The 21,687-nt window shown below is 40.6% G+C and overlaps 1 protein-coding gene across 1 annotated transcript; it reads right to left on the bottom strand.

Moving 5' to 3' along the window:
• Positions 1 to 15,790: 15,790 nt before the first annotated feature.
• Positions 15,791 to 20,019, bottom strand: LOC133367951 (olfactory receptor 1M1-like). The gene is made up of 2 exons (XM_061592036.1): positions 20,002 to 20,019; positions 15,791 to 16,762 (listed from the first exon to the last, which is right to left on the bottom strand). Exons 1-2 carry the CDS (start codon positions 20,017 to 20,019, stop codon positions 15,791 to 15,793), a joined length of 990 nt encoding a protein of 329 aa, XP_061448020.1.
• Positions 20,020 to 21,687: the final 1,668 nt, after the last annotated feature.

Genomic DNA, 21,687 nt, shown 5'->3' with positions numbered 1-21,687 from the left:
ATTTCAAGCAACATGTAGAACATCTATCTATCCTGCCACTGAATTTCACCCAAAGGGCAAATTAATTTGAGGTAAATTAGGTGTTTCCTGCAAAAATATTTGAGGAATTTCAGGGGAGGGGATCTTAAGATGGGTGATTTTCCCCCCAGAAGTACTGAGACCTCTAAGTTGCTATCTCTTTCACTGAAATTGCAAGACAAACTCAAAAGTTTGGGTGGAACATGCAAAGAGTTCTGAGGGAAGCTAAGAAAAGTTTTGAGAAGGCTAAAGAAAGAATCCAAACATGAAATATATAACCATCGATTTGTAAACTCTCTCGTTCTTAAGTATCACTTAGCAGCTTCATGCCTGAGGTAGAAATGTCAGACCAGAGCAACAAGTAGGCCTATTTATAGCTTCACATTAGCACTTCTAACCACTTTCACTGTAACAATTGTGAGTTGTTTTTAATATATCCTCTCATGGCTACAATTCTGATGATCTTCAGCTGAAAATTGGAGGTGAGGGAATTAACCCAGATGCTTCAGTAATTGCAAGGTAGACAGAAGACTAATTTCACCCAGAAGAACTGGGTGAACTGTGGTAAACTATTTTGTTTTAGTTTTCTTGAATCCAAATGATTTTTTAAAGTGATTGACTGCCTCTAGTCATACAAACCCAGCTGTTGTTTATATTCTCCAGTCTCTGTTCCATGTGACCATGCTGTAAATGGTTATGATGACATAAGAAATCATTTCTACAATTACTCCATTCATATACATAAAACTATCAAGAAAAAAAAAAACAAAGGCAGACAAACTATGACCAAGCAATAATACATAAAAATCCAATCTGACACTGGGCAAAATACTAGCAACATAATCCAAACCAAATTCTGCTGAGATGAGAGAATTTGGAATTGGTGGATCTTGGGCTTTGCAAGGCTTAGCCAGGGCTACACTGGTGAAAGTCCCTCACCCCTGCTGAACTTGAGATATACTAATATAAGTTCTTCATCCTGGCTCGGCTGGGGCTCAGTCAGCAGAAAGTAAACTGGAGGAAGTTTTTTTTTTTTTAAAGGATGTTCCAGGTCATGGTGGGGTGGTACAGGACAATGAGAGACTTACACCTATTCCCAGCCTCTATCAGGTGAGTCACATGACCTAGCAACCCAGCAGAACCTAGTCAGCAAAAAAGTTGATGAAAGTAAAATTACTCCAAATTCCTCCTGAATTGAGTTTGGAATGGGATAACTAAGTAAGCACATAGGATCAGGCTGTTAACACTAAAAAGAATATGAAAACAGGGATCTTGGAGCACCCTTATAAACATCACATCTAGAGTGAGATCTGTACCAACAGGGACAAGGGACAAGTGCTCAGCCCAACACTCTTCCAAACCAGGCTGGTAAATTATTGGGAAAGGCAGAGCTTGGAAGATTACTTTTAAAAAGTAATAAATTACAGTTACAATTACTTGGCCCAAAAAAGTAGTAATTACCGTTACAATTACAATTACTCTGAAAGTAACTGATTACTTTACTTTTTCTCAAAAGTAATCACTACAATTACATTTCAGTTACTTTTTTAAAAAAACTCCTACAAGGTGCTGGCCTTGGCTGCTGCACATCTAAGAAGCCTAAAACAATATTAAAAATAAACACACACACACAGGGGGTAGTAGAATAAAAAAATTTATCCATAAGATTAACATAATGGCATAACAGAATCTCACATCCCCCCAAGCAATGAAGATACCCCAACTCTTGAAATCAAATTTTACACTTGAAATGCTTTTATAATATGTTTCTGTTATGTCTCAAAAGAACAAGATGCTCAAAGAGCATGTCAGACAAGGAATGTCTTTTTACAGTCATTACGTTGCCACCAGTACTGAACAGGCGTTCTACTGCGGCGCTTGAAGGCATGCCTGTGTTGTGCTGCAAAAAACACCGCAGCACACGTGGAAAGCCATGGAGTGATGACACTTCCCTGCTGGGAGACCTCAGGTACCTCACCAGTTCCTCCTCAGCAGTGTCCACTGCTGACTTCTTGCCCTGGGGCAGAAAGTTAAAGAAGTCATCTTCTAAGTCATCTCCTTCCTGGTCTTTATCTGAAGACTGATCACTGTCCTCATTAAGTACACCCATCTTTATTTCATTTTTCTACAAGGCTTCCATTGTGTATCTAAGAAAGAGAGAGGATATGTTAGCACATATATGTTAGGAAACCATCATCTGCTCTTCATTTCCTGATGCTTGTCATGTCCCCTGGTTCAGGGTCCAGCCTGAGCCTGTGGATGATGACATGGAAGGTAGGAAGGTGACCAAGTCACCACACTCATGGGGCAGCACAGCAGACCCTTAAGGATTACCTGCAGCAACCCAAGGTTGTGATGAGGAGCCCCAGGAAGTAAAGGCCCAGCCCCTGCCTACCACCTTAAGCTCTCTGATGCCTCCCTTGAGACAACATTTCCCTTGGAGTAATCCACCCAAAGGGCTTCCCTAATGTTCTTACTTGTTGGTATGGGTGGTGGCCTGACACGATTCCAGCCGATCTAGTTTGAAGCGAGGGTGTACGCAGGCTGCCAGAAGAAGCAGATCCCTGCCAGATCCCCACCTCTCAAGGGTTGTCTGCTGCTGCTTCAGCATTTTGGGAGGAGGGGTGTCATGCATTGGTTCAGGAAGGCCATGTCTCCTTGCCTTTATTGCTTCTTCAATTGCTCTCAGCTTCTCAGGGTGTGCCCTCTGAGGAAGAAGAACAAAGCATGAATCCAAGAAAAAATGGAAGAGGAACTTCACAATTTAAACATAAATAGACAATGGACACTCTTTGAGGACCAGCATGACAAAGGCTTACCTCAAAATGTTTCTTCACATTGGATGAGGAGGAAACAGCTGATCTCAGATTTTTGATCCTTGGAAGGCAGTAATTGCATCGTACAACAACATTTTTCCCACTCTGGCTCACAAATGTACAAGCTTTCTCAAAGCCAAACCATGGTACTTGCTGTTCTGCAGATGTGGCTGTGGGCAACTGGCACTGCTTCATGCCCTCCTCCTCCTCATGCAAAGGGCCTCCTTTCTGAACCTCACTTTCTAGTTTTGCCTCCTCAGGATCAACAAGCTGTGACGCAAGTGGCCACACTAACTGACTGCTGCTCTCAGCAGAAAAACCTGCAACAGGCGTCTCTGTAATAAACAAGAGATAATGCTCCTATGTGGGTGAACTTCAGCTGTAATGTGCCCCCATCTCTTCCCCATGCTGCAAGATGCCCCAGTCAGAGTGGAAGTAAGCAGGTCGATAGCACAATTAAAAGAGATCCTATTTGCATCATTTTTGCTCACTAAATGACCCTGCCTGGGCCAGTCTAACCTACTATCTCACAGGGTTGTTGTGAAAACAAAATGAGACTAGGGTTCAAATCCCCACATAGCCATGAAGCTCACTGAGTGTCCTTGGGCCAGTCACTGCCTCTCAGCCTCATGAAAACCCTATTCATAGGGTCACCATAAGTTGGAATCAACTTGAAGGCGGTACATATATTTTTTATTTTGAATATGATGATTATGATAATAAATATGCAGCATTTCAAATTAATTCTGTATGAGAAGCATTCCATGCCAAGCTTGGAAAACCAAGGATGAGGTATAAAATGTAGACAAAAATACTTTTGACAAAATGCCATTTATCTTTTATATATATGAGCCTGGGTAGGGAACATTTAATCTAGCCTACTTGCTTTCAGCAAGAAGGGTTAAGTGCCTTCAGGCTAGGGCAGTCACCAGAAGGCCACAGCAGAGACAAAGGAGCCTAGTGTTGTGGAGATGTTAGATGGGAGCTTTGGGGAGTAAAGATGGAGGCTCCTGAAGGCTGCAATTCTAAACACACTTACTAAGGGATTAAGCCCCATAGAACTCAACAGGACTGACTTCTAAGTAGATATAGTTTGGACTGTGCTGTTGGTAAACCTTGACTAGGGTTCTTCTGCAAAGACATCCATATCCAAGCAGGGTTGGCAACCCCCTGCCTGGAATACCCTGCCCTTATCTTTTAATGTGGCTGCTCTCAATGTTTTTACAGATTTGACTCTTTACTTCAGAAAGAGGTCTGAAAAATGAGTAAGAGTAAGAAGTATCTTTTAAAATTGTTCTTTTCAATTCACTCTTGAATGAACATCATACCTAGGGCAGATCCACACCATTCCTTTAAAGCACATTCAACACCCATTTGAAACACATGAATCCCACCACAGAATCATGGGAACTGCAGTTTGTTAAGAGTGGTGAGAACTATAACTGTGAGGGGGAAATGACACTTCCCAGAATTCTTTAGGGGAAGTCATGCGCTTTAAATGCGAGTTGGATGTGCTTTACACAATATGTGTATATTCACACAATATGTGTATATTGTGTGAATCCGCTTAATAAATTTTGCCTGCATGTAAATTGTTTTAATTAATTTTTCAAAATGAAAATAAGCTATAAAGTGTAGTGGGTGACCATGGGCTACTCACCATTTCTTAGCCTATCTGCCCCTCAGGATGAAAACAATGGAGAACCATGACTACCCCAAGGCATACTTAAAATGTAAAGGAAGTATTGTACAACCATAGTATGCAATTGGATACTTATAGGGACACAGCATGACAAAACTGTGTGGAAGTAAAAGTTCTACACTTAGGAAAAAGAAACCAAATGCACAGTTATAAGATGGGGGATACTTGGCTCAGCAGTACGACATGCAAGAAGGATCTTGGAATTGTTGTTGATCACAAGCTGAATATGAGCCAACAGTGTGATGTGGCTGCAAAAAAAGCAAATGCTATATCAGGCTGCATTAACAGAAGTATAGTTTCCAAATCATGTGAAGTATTAGTTCCCCTCTATTCAGCACTGGTTAGGCCTCATCTTGAGTGCTGTGTCCAGTTCTGGTCTCTGCACTTCAAGAAGGATGCAGACAAACTGGAACAGGTTCAAAAGAGGGCAACAAGGATGATCAGGGGACTGGAAACAACGCCCTATGAGGAGAGACTGAAGGAACTGGGCATGTTTAACCTGGAGAAGAGAAGACTGAGGGGAGATATGATAGCACTCTTCAAGTACTTGAAAGGTTGCCACACAGAGGAGGGCCGGGATCTCTTTTCGATGATCCCAGAGTGCAGGACACAGAATAATGGGCTCAAGTTGCAAGAAGCCAGATTTCGACTGGACATCAGGAAAAGCTTCCTAACTGTTAGAGCCATACAACAATGAAACTAATTACTAGAGAGGTAGTGGGATCTCCGACACTGGAGGCATTCAAGAGGCAGCTGGACAGCCATCTGTCGGGAATGCTTTGATTTGGATTCCTGCATTGAGCAGGGGGTTGGACTTGATGGCCTTATAGGCCCCTTCCAACTCTACTATTCTATGATTCTATGAAAATATTTATATAAGCATGACTATCAAATATGTTTATTTATATAACCTGTAAAGATATTTATAGTGCAATCCTATGTTTGTTTACTCAGAAGCAAGTCCCAATGTATTCAATGGGGCTTACTCAACCAGGGAAAACTGCAGCCTCAAGTGATAAGGAACTTGTTCTTTTAACAAGTCCTTTAAGTTGAGAGCTTATCCCAGTCTGCATATGTGTTGAAATTGCTTTTTAATATGTTTTTAAACTTTTTCTTAAAAAAATGTTTTTAAAGCTTTTAAAAATGTTTTTAAAGATGTTTTGTTTTAATATATTTTAAAGTCTGTTTTTATGATTTTTAAAGTGTTTTTAGTGCTTTTGTTTGCTGCCCTGGGCTCCTACTGGGAGGAAGGGTGGGATATAAATAAAATAATAAAAACAAATAAATAAACTTCATTCATTTTTTTAAAAAATGAGTATTAGTTTCCTACATAATAAAAACTGTGATAAACCCTGCCTAATTTCTTTAAAAATAGGGTTGGAGGAAGAGAGATTTACAACACAAACACAAGTCTGCACTTTACTCACAATCATGAAAGGGCCGGGTTGCAGCCAGAGCTTTGAAAAGTTACTTTAAACTACAACTCCCATCAGCCCCAGCCAGCATGGCCACTGGATTGGGCTGATGGGAGTTGTAGCTAGAGCATGGTCTGTTTAAAAAAAAGTTTTGCAGGGGGGGTTACGTTTTGGTGTATATCTCGGGAATTAGACCACCTAGAAACTTATTTTTTTTTTAAATTGAAGCGGAGAGTCCAGAGAGTAAGGGGTGGTAGCCAGAGAGCCGGAGCCCCCCCAAAACCAGAGACTCCAGCCAAAAACACACGCACCGGGGCACACACACACACACACACACGCACACACAAATAATCGTCACTCACCTCCACAGCTCTTCGCCATTCTGCTGCAGCCTTCTCCTCCGTTGTTGTCCTTGCCCTGGCTTTTTCCTCCGGCGTCCATTTTTTCCTCTCAGAGTCAGACGCTAGCAGGCTCCCCCTGCCTATTCAACCTCTTCCCTCGTGCCTCCTAACACAGATCACGAGGGAAGAGACAGTCTGCGCAGAGGTCCAATCAGTGTGAGGCACATGTCTTGTGTTAACCAATCACAGCCAGGAGCTGACTTCCCCTTGTTCTCGCCCCCAAGTAACGTCCAACCTAACGTGGAAATGTTAAAGTTGAAGCTGAAAAGTAGGTAAATTACTATTCGTTACGTTACTTGCCAAATGTAATGGAATTACCCACTCATTTAAAATTGTAACGAATTAAAAGTAACTCGTTAAAAATAATGAGTTACTTCCAAGCTCTGGGGAAAGGTTGTTGATACCTGAATTTGTTCATCCTGTATTAGTATTTGAGATGTAATGAGTGAACTAACACACATTCTGTTTCAGACTATTCTGTTGTTGTTTTTCCCATAGAGTCAATAATAGATCAAGAGAATACATTGCTACTACATATGACATGCTGAAAGCTTGAATGCTGGCTGTGAGCTTCTCTCTCTTGGTCCCCACATCCTTCTTTCACGTACATTCCTTTCAAACATATCTTACCAATAACGAGGAGCTGACATGACTAATAAGCTGCAGTATTTTAAAGTGTTTGCTTCTATGCAAACATAAATTCACACCTTTCATAGTTAGGGAAGTAAATGCCCTTTGGACACTTCATTGGCTTAATATATATTTTTCTGCATTGGATTAAAATGCATTGCATCAGTCTTGCCATCTCAGTGAGGAAGAAGGAAGGAATCTCACATTTCCAAGGTGAATGAATGAATATATGTTGGAGGCTGCTGGTTCATAGGGTCGCCATAAGTCGCAATCGACTTGAAGGCACATAACAACAACAAAAAATGAACAAGAAAGATTTTTCCTCACTGAGAAGATCTTTTTTTTTTAATCCACATCACATATTCATATGGCAATGGCATTTGCTGTTTTACGTTCAACCCCCTTCCTAATAATTGCCAACACTGGATTTGGGGAAGGGCCATAGCTCATGCTAGAACATTTGCTTGGCATTCAGAAGATCCCAGGTTCAGTCATTAGCATCTCTTGGTGAGGGTGGGAATGTACCTAGTCTGGAATCCTGGACAGCCACTGGTAGCCAGTGTTGACAATACCGAGCTAGTTGGACCAATGGTCTAACTCAGTATAAGGCACCTTCTTATGTTGTCCCTATGGATTGGATCCAGAGTTACAGAGCAATCCACCCTCACACTCCTAGCTAAGCCTTCCTCCCTCTGGCCACAGCTGACAGAGTGATACAAGTTTCACTCCATTGGTGTGGCCCTCCAACTGGTGGCTGGACAGAAGTGCCACCAGCTGAAGGCTCCAAAACAATGTGGCAGTCTGAATATGGGGGGAGGGGCTGAACAGGCCCAAGATCCATTTGACCCAGAGCCAGCATGGCCTGAGCCAGACTGATCCCAGAGTTAGCTCCCATCTGCACAGTGATCTTACTTTGATTTGGATTCCTGCATTGAGCAGGGAGTTGGACTTGATGGTCTTATAGGCCCTTTCCAACTCTGCTATTCTATGATTCTATGATTCTACTGCCATTCAACTTCTGCCTGGCTGCTGTACATAGCAGAGCTTCAGATGGAGTGGTTGCCCCGCTACTCTACAATACCCTGCAGGTGGAGGAGGCGGAAGGTTTGGATTGCAGCTTTTGTCATATTAATAGTAGACTATTGATGTCAAAGGGTCTGATCTAAGTACAGGCATATTCCGCTTTAACATATGCAATGGAACCAGAGCGTGTATGTAAAGTGAAAATTACTTAAAGTGAAGCAATTATCTATGCATGTATTGCACTGAAGTCGCCACTAGATGGCAGTGGCATCATGCCATTAAGTGTCCGTAATTGCGAAGCACGCATACGTTAAGCGAGGTATGGTGGCGTATGGAGCATGTACGTTATAGCGAGGCGACGCCAAGTGAAGTGACGTTAAGCAGGGTATGCCTGTATGGCATAAGTCTATATCCAAACCATTGAGTTTGCTCTGTTAAATTGTTGCAGAAACCTGAGCTTATGTTTTGTTCTCTCTCTCTCTCTCTCTCTCTCTCTCTCTCTCTCTCTCTCTCTCTCTCTCTCTCTCTCTTCTTGTCAGTTTACTGCTGTTTCAGAACAGAAGTATATAATCTTAAGCATGAGCCAGTTTCCTTGATAGTACTTCAGTTCCAGGTTTGAGAGGGTTCCTCTGCAGCTTACATTCCTCAATATCTCCTCGAAGATCAGTGCTTCCTCCCCTGGTGACAGCTGCAGCATTGAAATCAGCACCAAACATCTGGGTCTGGGAGAGTGACAGATCTCAAGAGCGATCCGGCTGAGATCTTCTTCCGGTAAGAACTATTCCTTGCTCGCTTAGCTTTTTGCCAAAGGGATTTACAAACTATCTTGACTCTGGAGATCCATCATACATGTTGATTTAAAGGAAATATCTATAACTGTCGTACACTCTTTGTGAGTTTTATTCCATTCCGTTTGATAAGATAAGAAAGCTTTAAAGCGGAGAAGGAGAAATCGCCATTACTCACGAACGTCAGCCGAAGGCTCTAATGAAGCAGTCTCTACATAAAAAATGCCGAAGCTGTGAATGCTGTGTAATTTGATCACTGACATTTAACTCCCATCAATCCCTCAACAGTTCTTTGAACTAGTTACTGTAAACGACTCTATAAATCACTCTAAGCTCTTCGGCTTCTGCCCACAAGTGATTACCAGCATAAGCAGTGAGAGGGGCAATGGAGGGAGCTAGTCCAAAGAGCAAAATGCAAACAAAAATTACGAACTACTTCCCTTATGCACAGGATTCACTGCACACTTCAACAGGCTCTTCTAACAACCTGGCACTTAACCCTCCTTCCCTACAGACGTATGAATGGACTTTAGAACACCCTTTTTCAGTCAAAGCTTATGCTGCAACCGTAGCTGCAAAATCCCTGGCAGATGAACTAAGAGACGCTGGTTTTAATTGTATGTCAAACACAGACCTTGAGAGCGCATACACTGAAATGATAACCATTGACTCAGTTCATGATTCACCAAGACAATCATTTATGTTATCAGAACTGTCTCCAACACCTTACATCCAAACCTTTACTCCCCCTTCGGTACCTATGATTTCCAACTCCGGTTGGCCAGTAGAACTGCTTGAGGAATTGACTTTGGTGAAAGGATTCCTTGCAGAAACAAACAGCCTACTCACCACCCTGGTGAAATCATTTTGCACTCACCTCTCCCAGGAGTTGGCAGAGCAAAGAACCCCGGTAACCCTGTTAGATGTTAAGGTGCAAAAGGACTCAAACTTAAGCGATACATCTGAAGCGAAGAATAACAACAACAAATCAACTAAAAAACCTTTAATGGCCAAGAAACAAAAACAAAAGACCAAATCTAAGAAATCAAAAAATCTCAAAGCCACCAAAATTTCCCCAAGCAATAAACTTAACTTCAAGCCATTATTTAAGCTCCTCGACTCTCAGACTACTAACTCAACTCTTAAGAAACAATCTCAGATCAACTCTAAATTCACCAATACAAACAGTCTACAAAAGAATGATGCCCACTCAAAACCTGGGGGAAACAATGATATTCCAGACCCTTCAAATTGCGATATACATTTCAGCAAACTGAGAATGTCACCACATAAGAATACAAAGACTCTTACTATCAATACCCAGAGACATCCCTGGAACCTTGCTCTGCAAACAGACAAATTAGTATTGTCATATAACCAAAGGTATTTGGATAGATGTCCTCCATTTCCAAGTATCCCTTTTCTTGACAAATGTTTTGCCTGCCTGCTTCATCCTTTATACAGCACAAGCTACATTAAGTCCTTGATCAATATATCTATAGATACTAAATATACTCGTCTGATAGTCACTTTGCACTCGTCAATACTTGCCAACCAGATCTATCACAGAAGGGAGGATTTTATGGACCTAGGCTTAACAATTCAAAGATATTATGTTAATTCTGCCCCTCCCATACCTTTAGTTACATCCTTCCATCAACCTTCCAAGGAGCCCGTCTTGCAAATCCAGACAACTCCATCATATGACAACTCGGTGTCTTCTGTACAGTGCAGCCCTCAATTGGAAGTTAATACACAAGCCCCCTCTTCCCGGCCACACACCCCATCGATGTTAATGAATGAACTGGTTCCGGAGGAGCAACAACTCAAGGATCTATACTTTCAACTTCCAAACTCAGAACGTACGCAGATAATCAATAATCTTCATAATCTAATCCTCCAACTGAAAGTTATGAACGACACAGAGAGCCCTCCGGAACTCCGGCCAAATTCTCCCTGCACAGCTAAGGAACATTCTAAAGTCAATCCTTTCAATACGAAGAAATCGAATTCTATCCCCATCAAGAAATCCGGAGCAATTTTTGCAGACCCTTCTGGCTCTCTAAACCGCATAGAAGAAATACAGTGACAACCTACCCACAAAATATCGCTACTTTGCGGTCCCACAACTGCTCCTTCACCATCCCCTCCAGGTTGTAATCGAAATCGTTCATTAACCCAGCTGCCTCTGCAAATTATATCATGGAATATAGCAGGGTGGAACAACAAGCTTAACAATTCTGAACTACTCGTTTATTTACACCATTATGACATAATATTTTTACAGGAGACATGGTACACACACTCTTTACTCATCGATGGCTACTATACGGTTGATCTTCCAGCTAATCCCCCTGATGGGGACAGTAAAGGCAGACCCAAAGGCGGATTGGCAATCTTAATATCTACCGCCTTGACTACACACCTGTACAATATCTCCCCTTGTACGAACATTGCTGTGTCTCTTCTGTTGTCCTTGCCTACTTTAGAATTGTTATTAATTAACGTTTATATGCCTCCATTAACCTCAAGGGCTGAAGTTGATAAAAAATGGGACGAATTAGAGGCTTATATAACAAAGTTGGAGGCAAATCATCCTAAAGCCTTCCTAATCATAATGGGTGATTTCAATGCTAGAATGGGCCCTAATAATGACACCCTTATGGCCTCGAAATTGTGGGGTGGGGAGGATAATGATCAATATGCTCATTTACCTGACAGGGCTTCTAAAGATCACAAGGTAAACTACCCGGGCATATGCTTAACTCGTCTAATAGGAAACTGTAGTCTTAACATTCTTAACGGTCTAAAACCATGGGATGCATGTGCTGAATACACCTTCTTATCCAGCAGAGGTGGCAGTGTCATAGATTATGTTATCATCCCTCACCATCTATTATATGCTATTGTTAACTTTTCCGTGGGAACAAGACTTGACAGCGATCACCTCCCGCTTACTTTTTCAATCCAGCTAAATGAGAGAACTAGATTACCGATGAAACATCAACCGGGATCCAATACAGCCCAACTCACACACAAAAGACAAACTTGGACCCCACTAATAGCTTCTAAGATAGCTGCATTTATCGCTTCACCTCCTGCTAAACTCATCCAGCAGCACTTAAAAAATACCTCAAATATCCCAACAGCCCTAATCACATATGAATCCTTGATAGAGTCACTAAATCTGATATTAGCTCCCAATTCGAATAACAACAGGGCAAACCCCAGAGCTGGCTTGCCCATCTGGTTTGATCAAGAGTGCAGAACCGTTAAAAAGGAACTAAATCTGGTATATACATGCTACCGACAACGTAATAGTAGCAACCTCCCCCCGGAATACTACATAGCAAAAAAGAAATATAAGACGATTCTAGCCACCAAAAAATGACAAGCTCAAATGGAGGGATGGAAAGCCCTAGTGCTGGCCTCCAAAACCAAAAACTCTAAAGGTTTCTGGTCTATTATTTCGGGCATAACGAGAACTGCCTATTTTGCGCCATGTAATATCCCTGCCCATATATGGGAACATTATTATACTATTATACAACATGATACTTTGCATTCTTCTTCATATTACCCTTTCACCTTTGACCTCTCAAACACAATATTATGGCCCCCTGTTTCTCAGGAAGAAATAGCCGATTTAATTATTAAATTAAAATCTGCCAAAGCACCAGGAATCGACAATATACCTCCTGAGTTATTGAAGAACCACAAGGATTGGTGGGCTCCTATTTTGGCCAACCTATTTACCCTTATCAACAACACGGGCTTAATTCCCCAAGCTTGGAGGGAAGCCATAATCATTCCTAGCCATAAAAAAGGTCCCAGAGACGACCCTAATAACTACCGCCCAATTAGTCTCCTTTCAGTTACAGGGAAATTATACGCCAGCTACTTAAAAAATAAACTCTCATCCTGGATTGAGGATGAGAACATTCTAGGATGGGAACAAACAGGATTTAGACGCAGACGCTCTGTCTTAGATCGCTGCATTGTTTTATATCACCTAGCAGAAAAATACAGGAATCAGGTGGGAAGCGGATTATACACAGCCTTTGTAGATCTAAAATCCGCCTTTGATTCCATCTCCAGGGAATTCCTATGGTCAAAAATGGCAAATACTACAATAGACAAAAGACTATTGGTCCTTATTTACAACTTACATCTGAACACTTCCCTTAGGGTCCGTTGTGGCCGAAACGGGGAACTGACCAATACCATCTTCACAACGAAAGGGGTTAGGCAAAGCTGTGTACTGGCTCCCCTTCTCTTTAACTTATTCCTGAATGATCTAAGATCCAACTGTCTTTCTCCAGATTTTCACTCACCCAGAATCGGTCTGCACAGATGCCCTGTCCTGCTTTATGCGGACGACGCAGCCCTTCTATCCTACTCCAAAGTAGGCCTCAAACGATTGCTGAAAGTGTTTATGTCCTACTATTTGGAAAATCACTTAGTTATCAATTATAACAAAACTAAAATTGTAGCTTTTTCCAAGAGTCGTAAACTTTCTCATTGGACAATTAAAGGGCAAGAAATTGCTCAAGTCTCCTCCTATAAATACTTAGGCATTCTCTTCCATTCTACCCTCTCCTGGGCCCCACATATTCATGGGGCAGTGTGTACTGCTCGTACCACATCCAAGAACATCTTACGTTATTTTTACATCAAAGGTGGTCACTACATCCCTGCAGCAATACAAGTCTTTCAATCCAAGATTATCCCTCAATTACTGTTTGGTGCCCCTTTATGGATCTTGGCTTACAAACCCCACATAGAGGCTGTTCTATCAATTTTTCTCAGGCAAATCTTTGGGTTGCCAAGATCTGTTCCGAATGCAGCCCTTAGATTGGAAGCATGTGTACCATCGATTGAATGCCAAGCTTGGACAATTGCCTTTAACTATTGGATTAAACTCTCCTATAACTGTCCCCCTGGGTACTTAACTTCCCTTTGGGATGACCCTTATCTCTCCTCATGGATGAAATCCTATCACCAAAAACTCCCCCGATTAGGCTTCTCCTTAGAACAGTTAACCCTATTAGATTCTAAGTCAGCCAGTCTCTCCATTCGTACCAGACTCAAAGATTTAGACCGACAAATTTCTACTACTGCAGCCCTCAAAATTTGCTCTCCCCTACATCACAAACTGCCTTTAAATCCGTCAAAATATCCTTTATATCTTGAATACCTAACAACACCCAAATTCCGACACGCCTTCTCAAAAGCCAGATTTAATTGTCTGGACTCGGCACTTATGGATGGTAGATACTACGGTATTCCACACGATCAACGTTTTTGCCCGTGTAAAACGAATGCTCTGGAAACCCTCGCCCATGTCTTGTTTGCCTGTCCCTTTTATCAACAGGAACGATACCAATATATCACCCCACTTATAACGAAATTTCCCAATTTACCCCCTGAACGTTTGATAATCTACCTCCTGAGTGGTTCTAACAGATCTCAAACCGAGTTGGTGGCCAAATTTCTCTATGTTGCTCAATATAAGCGTCAAAACAAGTTTGACACATAATGAGAGTCTCTCATCCCTATGTTTTACTTTCATGCTTATTAATTAACCAATCTTTACTTGTTTTATATTTTTATTCATTTTACCTTTGTACAATGTTGCTCTTTGTATTTTATCCAATACCTATATGGGTCTATGACCGTAATAAAACTGAACAGGTCTGGGAGAGAGCTTCCATTGTAATGTCCCACAAAGTCTCAGATCTGTCCTATGCCAGGGACATTATGGGACATCAAAATGATACCTTGGATACCCACAGATGGGGAGGAGGCATATTTTACATTTCCCACAATGCCCTGGAGTGACACTATGTGGGGGACGCTGTGGGGAATTTAAATGGTGGTCAGCCACCTGACACTGACAGTGTCAGAAAATAAATTTGTGGCCAGTGCAGGAATTGCCATGGGCCCCTGCCAAAGCACTTGGGCCACAGCAGCTGTGCAAGGATGCTGGGCCTTGTCTTATCTGAGGACTGTGTCCAATAGTGAATTGAAACTTGTATAAATCTTGGAGTCCTCTTGCTGTGGGTGAATCACCTCCAGGAATTCCATCATTCCTTATGAATCTCCCTACTGCCTCAATGAGAAACACAAATGCTTCCTTTTATGAACTGTCCCTTTGCCCTGCTCCCTCCACCTAAGATACTGTACCCCCACCTCTCTGGTAGCCAGCGTTTTGCTATACTATTTTTGCCTCCAGCAGGCATTTTAAGGGAGGACGGCTGGCTGTTTGATTTGATTTGATTGTGACTGCTTATTTTAGACATGATTTACTTTTAGAAATGCAAATGATTAAGCAGCATATAAATGTTTTAAATAAACAAATAGAATGTGACCTGAAGAGCACAAGTCTGAGTGGTGGGGAGTGTGCCAGACAAAGGTGTCGCTTGATGGCAGTGCAGTGGAGGTCACTGCTGTGCCAGAAAAAAGGGCTCAAGATGGTGCAGTTGGGCTCAAGGCACACGAATATGGACAGGGAACATTTCTGGTCCTGATTGTTCTGTTCTTACCATGAACACCTGAGCTGCATTAAATTTACACAGAAATATCTGCCTGGCATCCCAAATACTAATCACATTTATTGGGGATGGATTTGGATTAGAGCATCCTCTTGCTTGAACTTGTTCATATGGAAAAGCTGACTTCATTCCTTGGTGTAGCCCAGTTAAATCACTATTATGCATTCTTATATAACCATCATTCATCCAGAAAACTGAATCAGAACCATTTGTGTATATTTTTAATAGCAAGTAAGCAGATTTTTTTGGAACACTGAACAGGATTCAAAGTGTTAACATTCCACATAACATTCTAACACTTTTTTTTACATATATCCAGGTTCATACTATTCTAATGCACACAAACATGAGCACATCTGTCTATAAAAATGAAAGCATATATGATTAATGATGCCATCAAATGTGGAAGGCACTTTTGAGGGGAAAAACACATCTAGCAGGTCCTAGGCCTGTCTTTTCTTCTCATTTGACACAAGTAGGAATGAGGTGAGTCTTCTCAAGGCATCTTTTACTTCTTTATTTCTCAAACTATATATGATGGGATTGAGCATGGGAGTCAGGATGGTGTAGAAGACAGAGAAGATTTTGTGAAGGCCATTCAGTCTATTGGTGTTTGGTATCACATAGACACTGATCAGTGCACCATAGAAAATTGTAACTACCAAGAGATGAGAGGAACAGGTGGAAAATGCCTTTTGTTTCCCTGTGGTGGTAGGGATTTTCATTATCGCTACAATGATGAAAAAGTATGATGTTAAGGTTAATGTAAACGGAGGAAGGGTGAATATAGAACATATAACATACATAAACAGTTTTAATAAGTGTGTATCACTGCAAGACAATTCTATTATTGGAAAGGTGTCACAAAAGAAATGGTCAATTTTATTGCTAACACAGAAAACTAACTTGGAGATTAAAATAATTGTCAGAGCACTTGCCAGAAAACCACTAATCCAAGAGGTGGCAATCAGCTGGAGACACAACTTGCTGTTCATCATGGTGAAATAATGCAGAGGCTTACATATAGCTAAGTACCTGTCATAGGACATTGCTGATAATAGATAGCATTCCACAGCTCCTAAAGAGCCGAAGAAATAATGTTGCACAAAACATGCATTGACTGAAATTGTCTTCCTCCCTGTAAGGAAACTGGACAACATTCTTGGCAAGATATTTGAGCTGCAGCAGGTCTCCAAGCATGAGAGATTCCCAAGGAAGAAGTACATGGGTGTGTGAAGGTGTCGATCAGTGGCAACTAGCAGAATGATGAGGATATTCCCAGCCATAGTCACAAAATAGATGAGAAGGAACAAGAGGAAAAGCAGAATCTGCAGTGCCTCAGGGTGATCTCCAAATCCCAGCAAAATGAATTCAGTTATGTATGTTTGATTTTTCTCTTCTGTCTTTTCAAATGACTGCAAGCAGAAAAGCCAATTTATGCCAAAGCATAATGGTTGTGATGTCTTGGATACCAAAACAGATGTCTACAGTATTCAGTGGGACATACATTTGGATAAATGTCCAAATGAAGATGCTATCCTTCTCTCCTAGTAGGATGCACATTTAGATATGCTTCCAGATATACATCATCTTTCTTAAACATCTGCTCACGAGCTTGTACAAGACTTCATGATTCCAGCCACTGACTATTTGCTAATGGAAAATAAACTCAGCAAAAGGTGGGTTTGGCATCTCTGCCTAATGGAACTACAATATATGACTTTGCATGCCTAGAATTGCAGAAGCATGAACCTCCCCAAAGGATTTTATTAGATTTATTGAAATATATTTACATGAGGATGATGATGATGATGAAAAATTCAACTATCTTTTGGTGTTTAATTGCTCATCATTGGCCAAAGCTATATGCCCATTCAAATTGTTTGATATCATCAACTGCCTGGGAGAATTATTTCTCAAAAATTTACCAATCTAATACCGATATGGCAATTGGAAAGCAAATTACCATAAACAATGTTCCATCTTGGCCTCCAGTAACTAATGAGGAAATTTTAGATCTTATTACTCGCTTAAAACCAAACAAAGCACCTGGCCCCGATAATATACCATCGGAAGTTTTTAAAACTAACGTAAAATGGTGGGCTCCCATTTTGTCAACCCTTTTTACCTACATTGATTCTACAATGAGGATTCCCGAGGATTGGGGTGCAGCAATTATCATCCCAATCTATAAGAAAGGTCCACAATCTAATCCGGCAAATTACAGGCCAATAAGTCTACTAAACATCATAAGTAAGCTCTATGCAGCTCACCTACACAGTAAATTAACTATGTGGTTGGACCAAAAAGATATTCTAGTTCCTGAACAGGCAGATTTTCGTCCACGTTGCTCAATAATTGGCCACGCCCTCATTCTACATCATTTAATTTCTAAGTATACAGGCAACAAAGGTGGTGCACTGTATACAGCATTTATTGATTTAAAAACCGCCTTTGATTCGGTAGACAGATCTAGACTGTGGACAAAATTAAATAATCTGGGAATAGATAAACGGTTGCTAATCTTGATACAAGGCCTTCACAAAAAAACTACCCTCCAAGTGAGATGTAATAATAAGGGATATTTAACCAACCCAATTCCAACCTTTAAAGGGGTTAAGCAGGGTTGCATTTTGCACCCCTGCTGTTTAATATATACATTAATGATGTTGTTTCAAAATTAGACGCTGCCTCTTTACATTCACCGATTCTTGCAGGCATTCCGAGAAACGCCCTTCTGTATGCAGATGACATAGTAATACTTTCAAGGACCCCAATAGGCTTAAAACGTTTACTCTCCCAAATAGCCTCTTACTGCTCCTCCGAATTACTAACAATAAATCACCAAAAATCTAAAGTAATGGCCTTCACCAAAAAAAGAACCAAACACCATTGGCATATAGAAGGCCAAGAAATTGAGCAGGTACACTCCTTTAAGTATTTGGGTATAATCTTTCAAACATCAGAAAGTCATTGCATGCATATCAAATTGGCGGCGTTAAATGCAAGAAGAACAATGAAAGCCCTGACAACTTTTTTCTATACCAAAGGAGGTCAATTTTTACCTCCTGCTTTGAAAATTTTCAATGCTAAAATAATCCCACAATTAACATTTGGGTCCCAAGTGAGTGCCAGTGATAATCTAAAGGAGCTAGAAATAGTTCAAAATACATTTTTAAGATCCATTATGGCCGTCCCTCTGTGTGTGCCAAACTGTGTTTTACGATTGGAGTTGGGGGTCCAATCTATTGAATCAAGAGTGTGGCTCAATAGGATTAACACTTGGCTAAAACTCATATTTGATCCCGAAGGCTTAACCCCCCATATTTTGATTGATAATTATAAATCTACATGGGCTGAAGCGATCCAAAATAAAGCTTTAAAAATAGGCTTCTCAATTCAAACAATCTATGAAATGGGCTTAGAAACAGCATGGTCATCTATAAAACAGCGAATAAGAGATATAGATGTTCAACACCAACAAATACTAATTAAAAACAGAGATGTAATTTATGTTATTTGACCCCAATGTCATATATATCGGATTTAGTTACTCCCAACTATCGGAAGGCTTTCACCTGGATCAGACTCAATGTCCTTCCCTCGGCACTTTTGGAAGGACGATATAATAAAACTCCATATATGGACTGATTGTGCCCATGTGGGGTGGGAGAAATCGAAACAAATGCTCATGTATTACTACGATGCCAATTCTATCGAGCTTTGAGATTCCAACTAATATCACCTCTTTTAGCTCCCTTTTCACATAGATCTGAATCCTCTAGGCTCGATTATTTACTAGGAGACCACTCCCCAGAGACAACGTTAATTGTTGCCAAATACACTATGGCTGTAATAAATCATAGGAAAGTCATTTTAGATAATACCTAACAGCAATTATTTGCTTACGATTTTATATTAAAAATTTTTTAGCACTAATTTTAGTTTTTACCCTCTAATGGACCTAAAACAGTCATATTTTAACATGTATTTCAGTTTTTACCCGCTAATAGACTTAAAATAGTCATATTTTATAACAGTTTAATTGATTTTATCTAGCTAAGTATTAAATGAGTGATTTTCAGATGTTTACTTACAAATTCAAAATCAAAGAACGGATCTGTTTACAATATATTACGTTCTGGTATATTAAACGGCTGCGACTCTCAGTCACAATTTATTTAAATATACCTGTCTATTAGCAAAACTGTAAAATTGCCCTCAGTCTTTTGTGTATCTAATTGTTGTCTGGTCTTATGACTGTAACAAAGTGATTGATTGATTGATGAGGAGGAGGATGTTGTTCTGGTCTTTTCCACAGGTGACTTTTTTCAAACCTTTTGCACAAGATAGTTCAGCAGAATTTCAAGGTTCTAACTTTATGATATCTATATTTGTTGGGGTGGGGAGAGATATAATACATCCAAGACTAGTAAAGGGATTGGCAAGCAGCACTGTACTCACTTCCAGCACTTTGCTCTTCAGATGTCAGTACTTTTCATTTCTTTAAATCTCAAAATACATAGATTATTATTTCCACTAAAGGAATACATGTGCAATTCTTGCTGAAACCAGTAACCCATTCACACATGTAATCCTAAGTATCATGGTTAAGAATAACATTAATAAAATAAAACAGTAAAGTATCACATACCTTTAATGTAGTAGTCATGACTGATTTACAGATGTTCATACTTCATCCAGTGTTTTAGCATCCAATGCGCAATTTGCTTTAAAATATTATGTTGTGTTGTTTTGTCCTAACTTTCCATTCTGATGATACAGTACTACTGTTCCTTTATTGTATGCGAAGCAGTCCTCAATATTTATTTATTACATTTATATACCGCCCCATAGCCGAAGCTCTCTGGGTGGTTTGCAGCTCAACTCAGAAAAAGTCTTTGTCATAGAAATCTGAGGACTGGAGAAGACAAAATACCTTTTTAAATTCAGCACCAACATGTCTGATCTTCTTTCTACCTTCATATCTCCTTCTGCAAAGCAGAAGGACACAACCTCATCTCATTTGGAGTTTATAGGTTCAAAGAGATATTTCAGTTCAGCTTCTGTAATATATGAATGAAATGAAATCATGCCCACCTTTGTATTCCTGGAGAAACACAAACAAAGACACCTATGAAATCTGAAAGAATCCTTGTATGTGAGCTTCCCTCATGAATATCATTATTTCCTTGGTGGGGTGATTAATAACTCACCGATTCCATATGCTTTTTGCACATTCTGTACTCAAGGGAAATTTACAAGACACAGAACGACTGACAATATCTATGGATAATTATCTATCTGAGGAGGACAAAATTTCCCCTTCTTCAGAAAGCCTCAAAATCTTCATAGGGCCTGAAGGCAATTCACATGAAATACTCATATGTTTGCAAACACACAGGGGGGATTGGATTAGCCCTACTAGCCATACCTCCTGCACACTGCTGCATACTTCAGGTGCACACCTCCCAAGCGTGCATCTAGTGCCAGTGTGATGGGGCCATATGTGCCTTGGTTGCTTTGCTGTGTTGATTGTATTATCGGGCTGCTACTGGGTGGGTTTTCCTGGTTTTGTTGAGTTGTAATATTGTTTTAATTATGTATATTATTGTGTATGTCATTCAGATAATTATTTTTATTGATAATAAACTGAATTGATAAATAGATAAAAACATAAGAAGAGCCTGCTGGATCAGGCCAGTGGCCCATCTAGTCCAGCATCCTGTTCTCACAGTGGCCAACCAGGTGCCTGGGGGAAGCCCGCAAGAAGGACCCGAGTGCAAGAACACTCTCCCCTCCTGAGGCTTCCGGCAACTGGTTTTCAGAAGCATGCTGCCTCTGACTAGGGTGGCAGAGCACAGCCATCACGGCTAGTAGCCAGTGATAGCCCTGTCCTCCATGAATTTGTCTAATCTTCTTTTAAAGCCATCCAAGCTAGTGGCCATTACTGCATCTTGTGGGAGGAAATTCCATAGTTTAACTATGCGCTGAGTAAAGAAGTACTTCCTTTTGTCTGTCCTGAATCTTCCAACATTCAGCTTCTTTGAATGTCCCCGAGTTCTTGTATTATGAAAGAGGGAGAAGAACTTTTCTCTATCCACTTTCTTAATGCCATGCATAATTTTATACACTTCTATCATGTCTCCTCTGACCCGCCTTTTCTCTAAACTAAAATGCTGCAACCTTTCCTCGTAAGGGAGTCACTCCATCCCCTTATCATTCTGGTTGCCCTCTTCTGAACCTTTTCCAACTCTGTAATATCCTTTTTGAGATGAGGCGACCAGAACTGTACACAGTATTCCAAATGTGGCCACACCATAGATTTATACAACGGCAT

This window comes from Rhineura floridana, chromosome 11 (genome assembly GCF_030035675.1).
Source record: "Rhineura floridana isolate rRhiFlo1 chromosome 11, rRhiFlo1.hap2, whole genome shotgun sequence".
NCBI lineage: Eukaryota > Metazoa > Chordata > Lepidosauria > Squamata > Rhineuridae > Rhineura > Rhineura floridana.
Note: the sequence above shows the minus strand (reverse complement) of the source record. Positions and strands in the feature narration are given on the sequence as shown.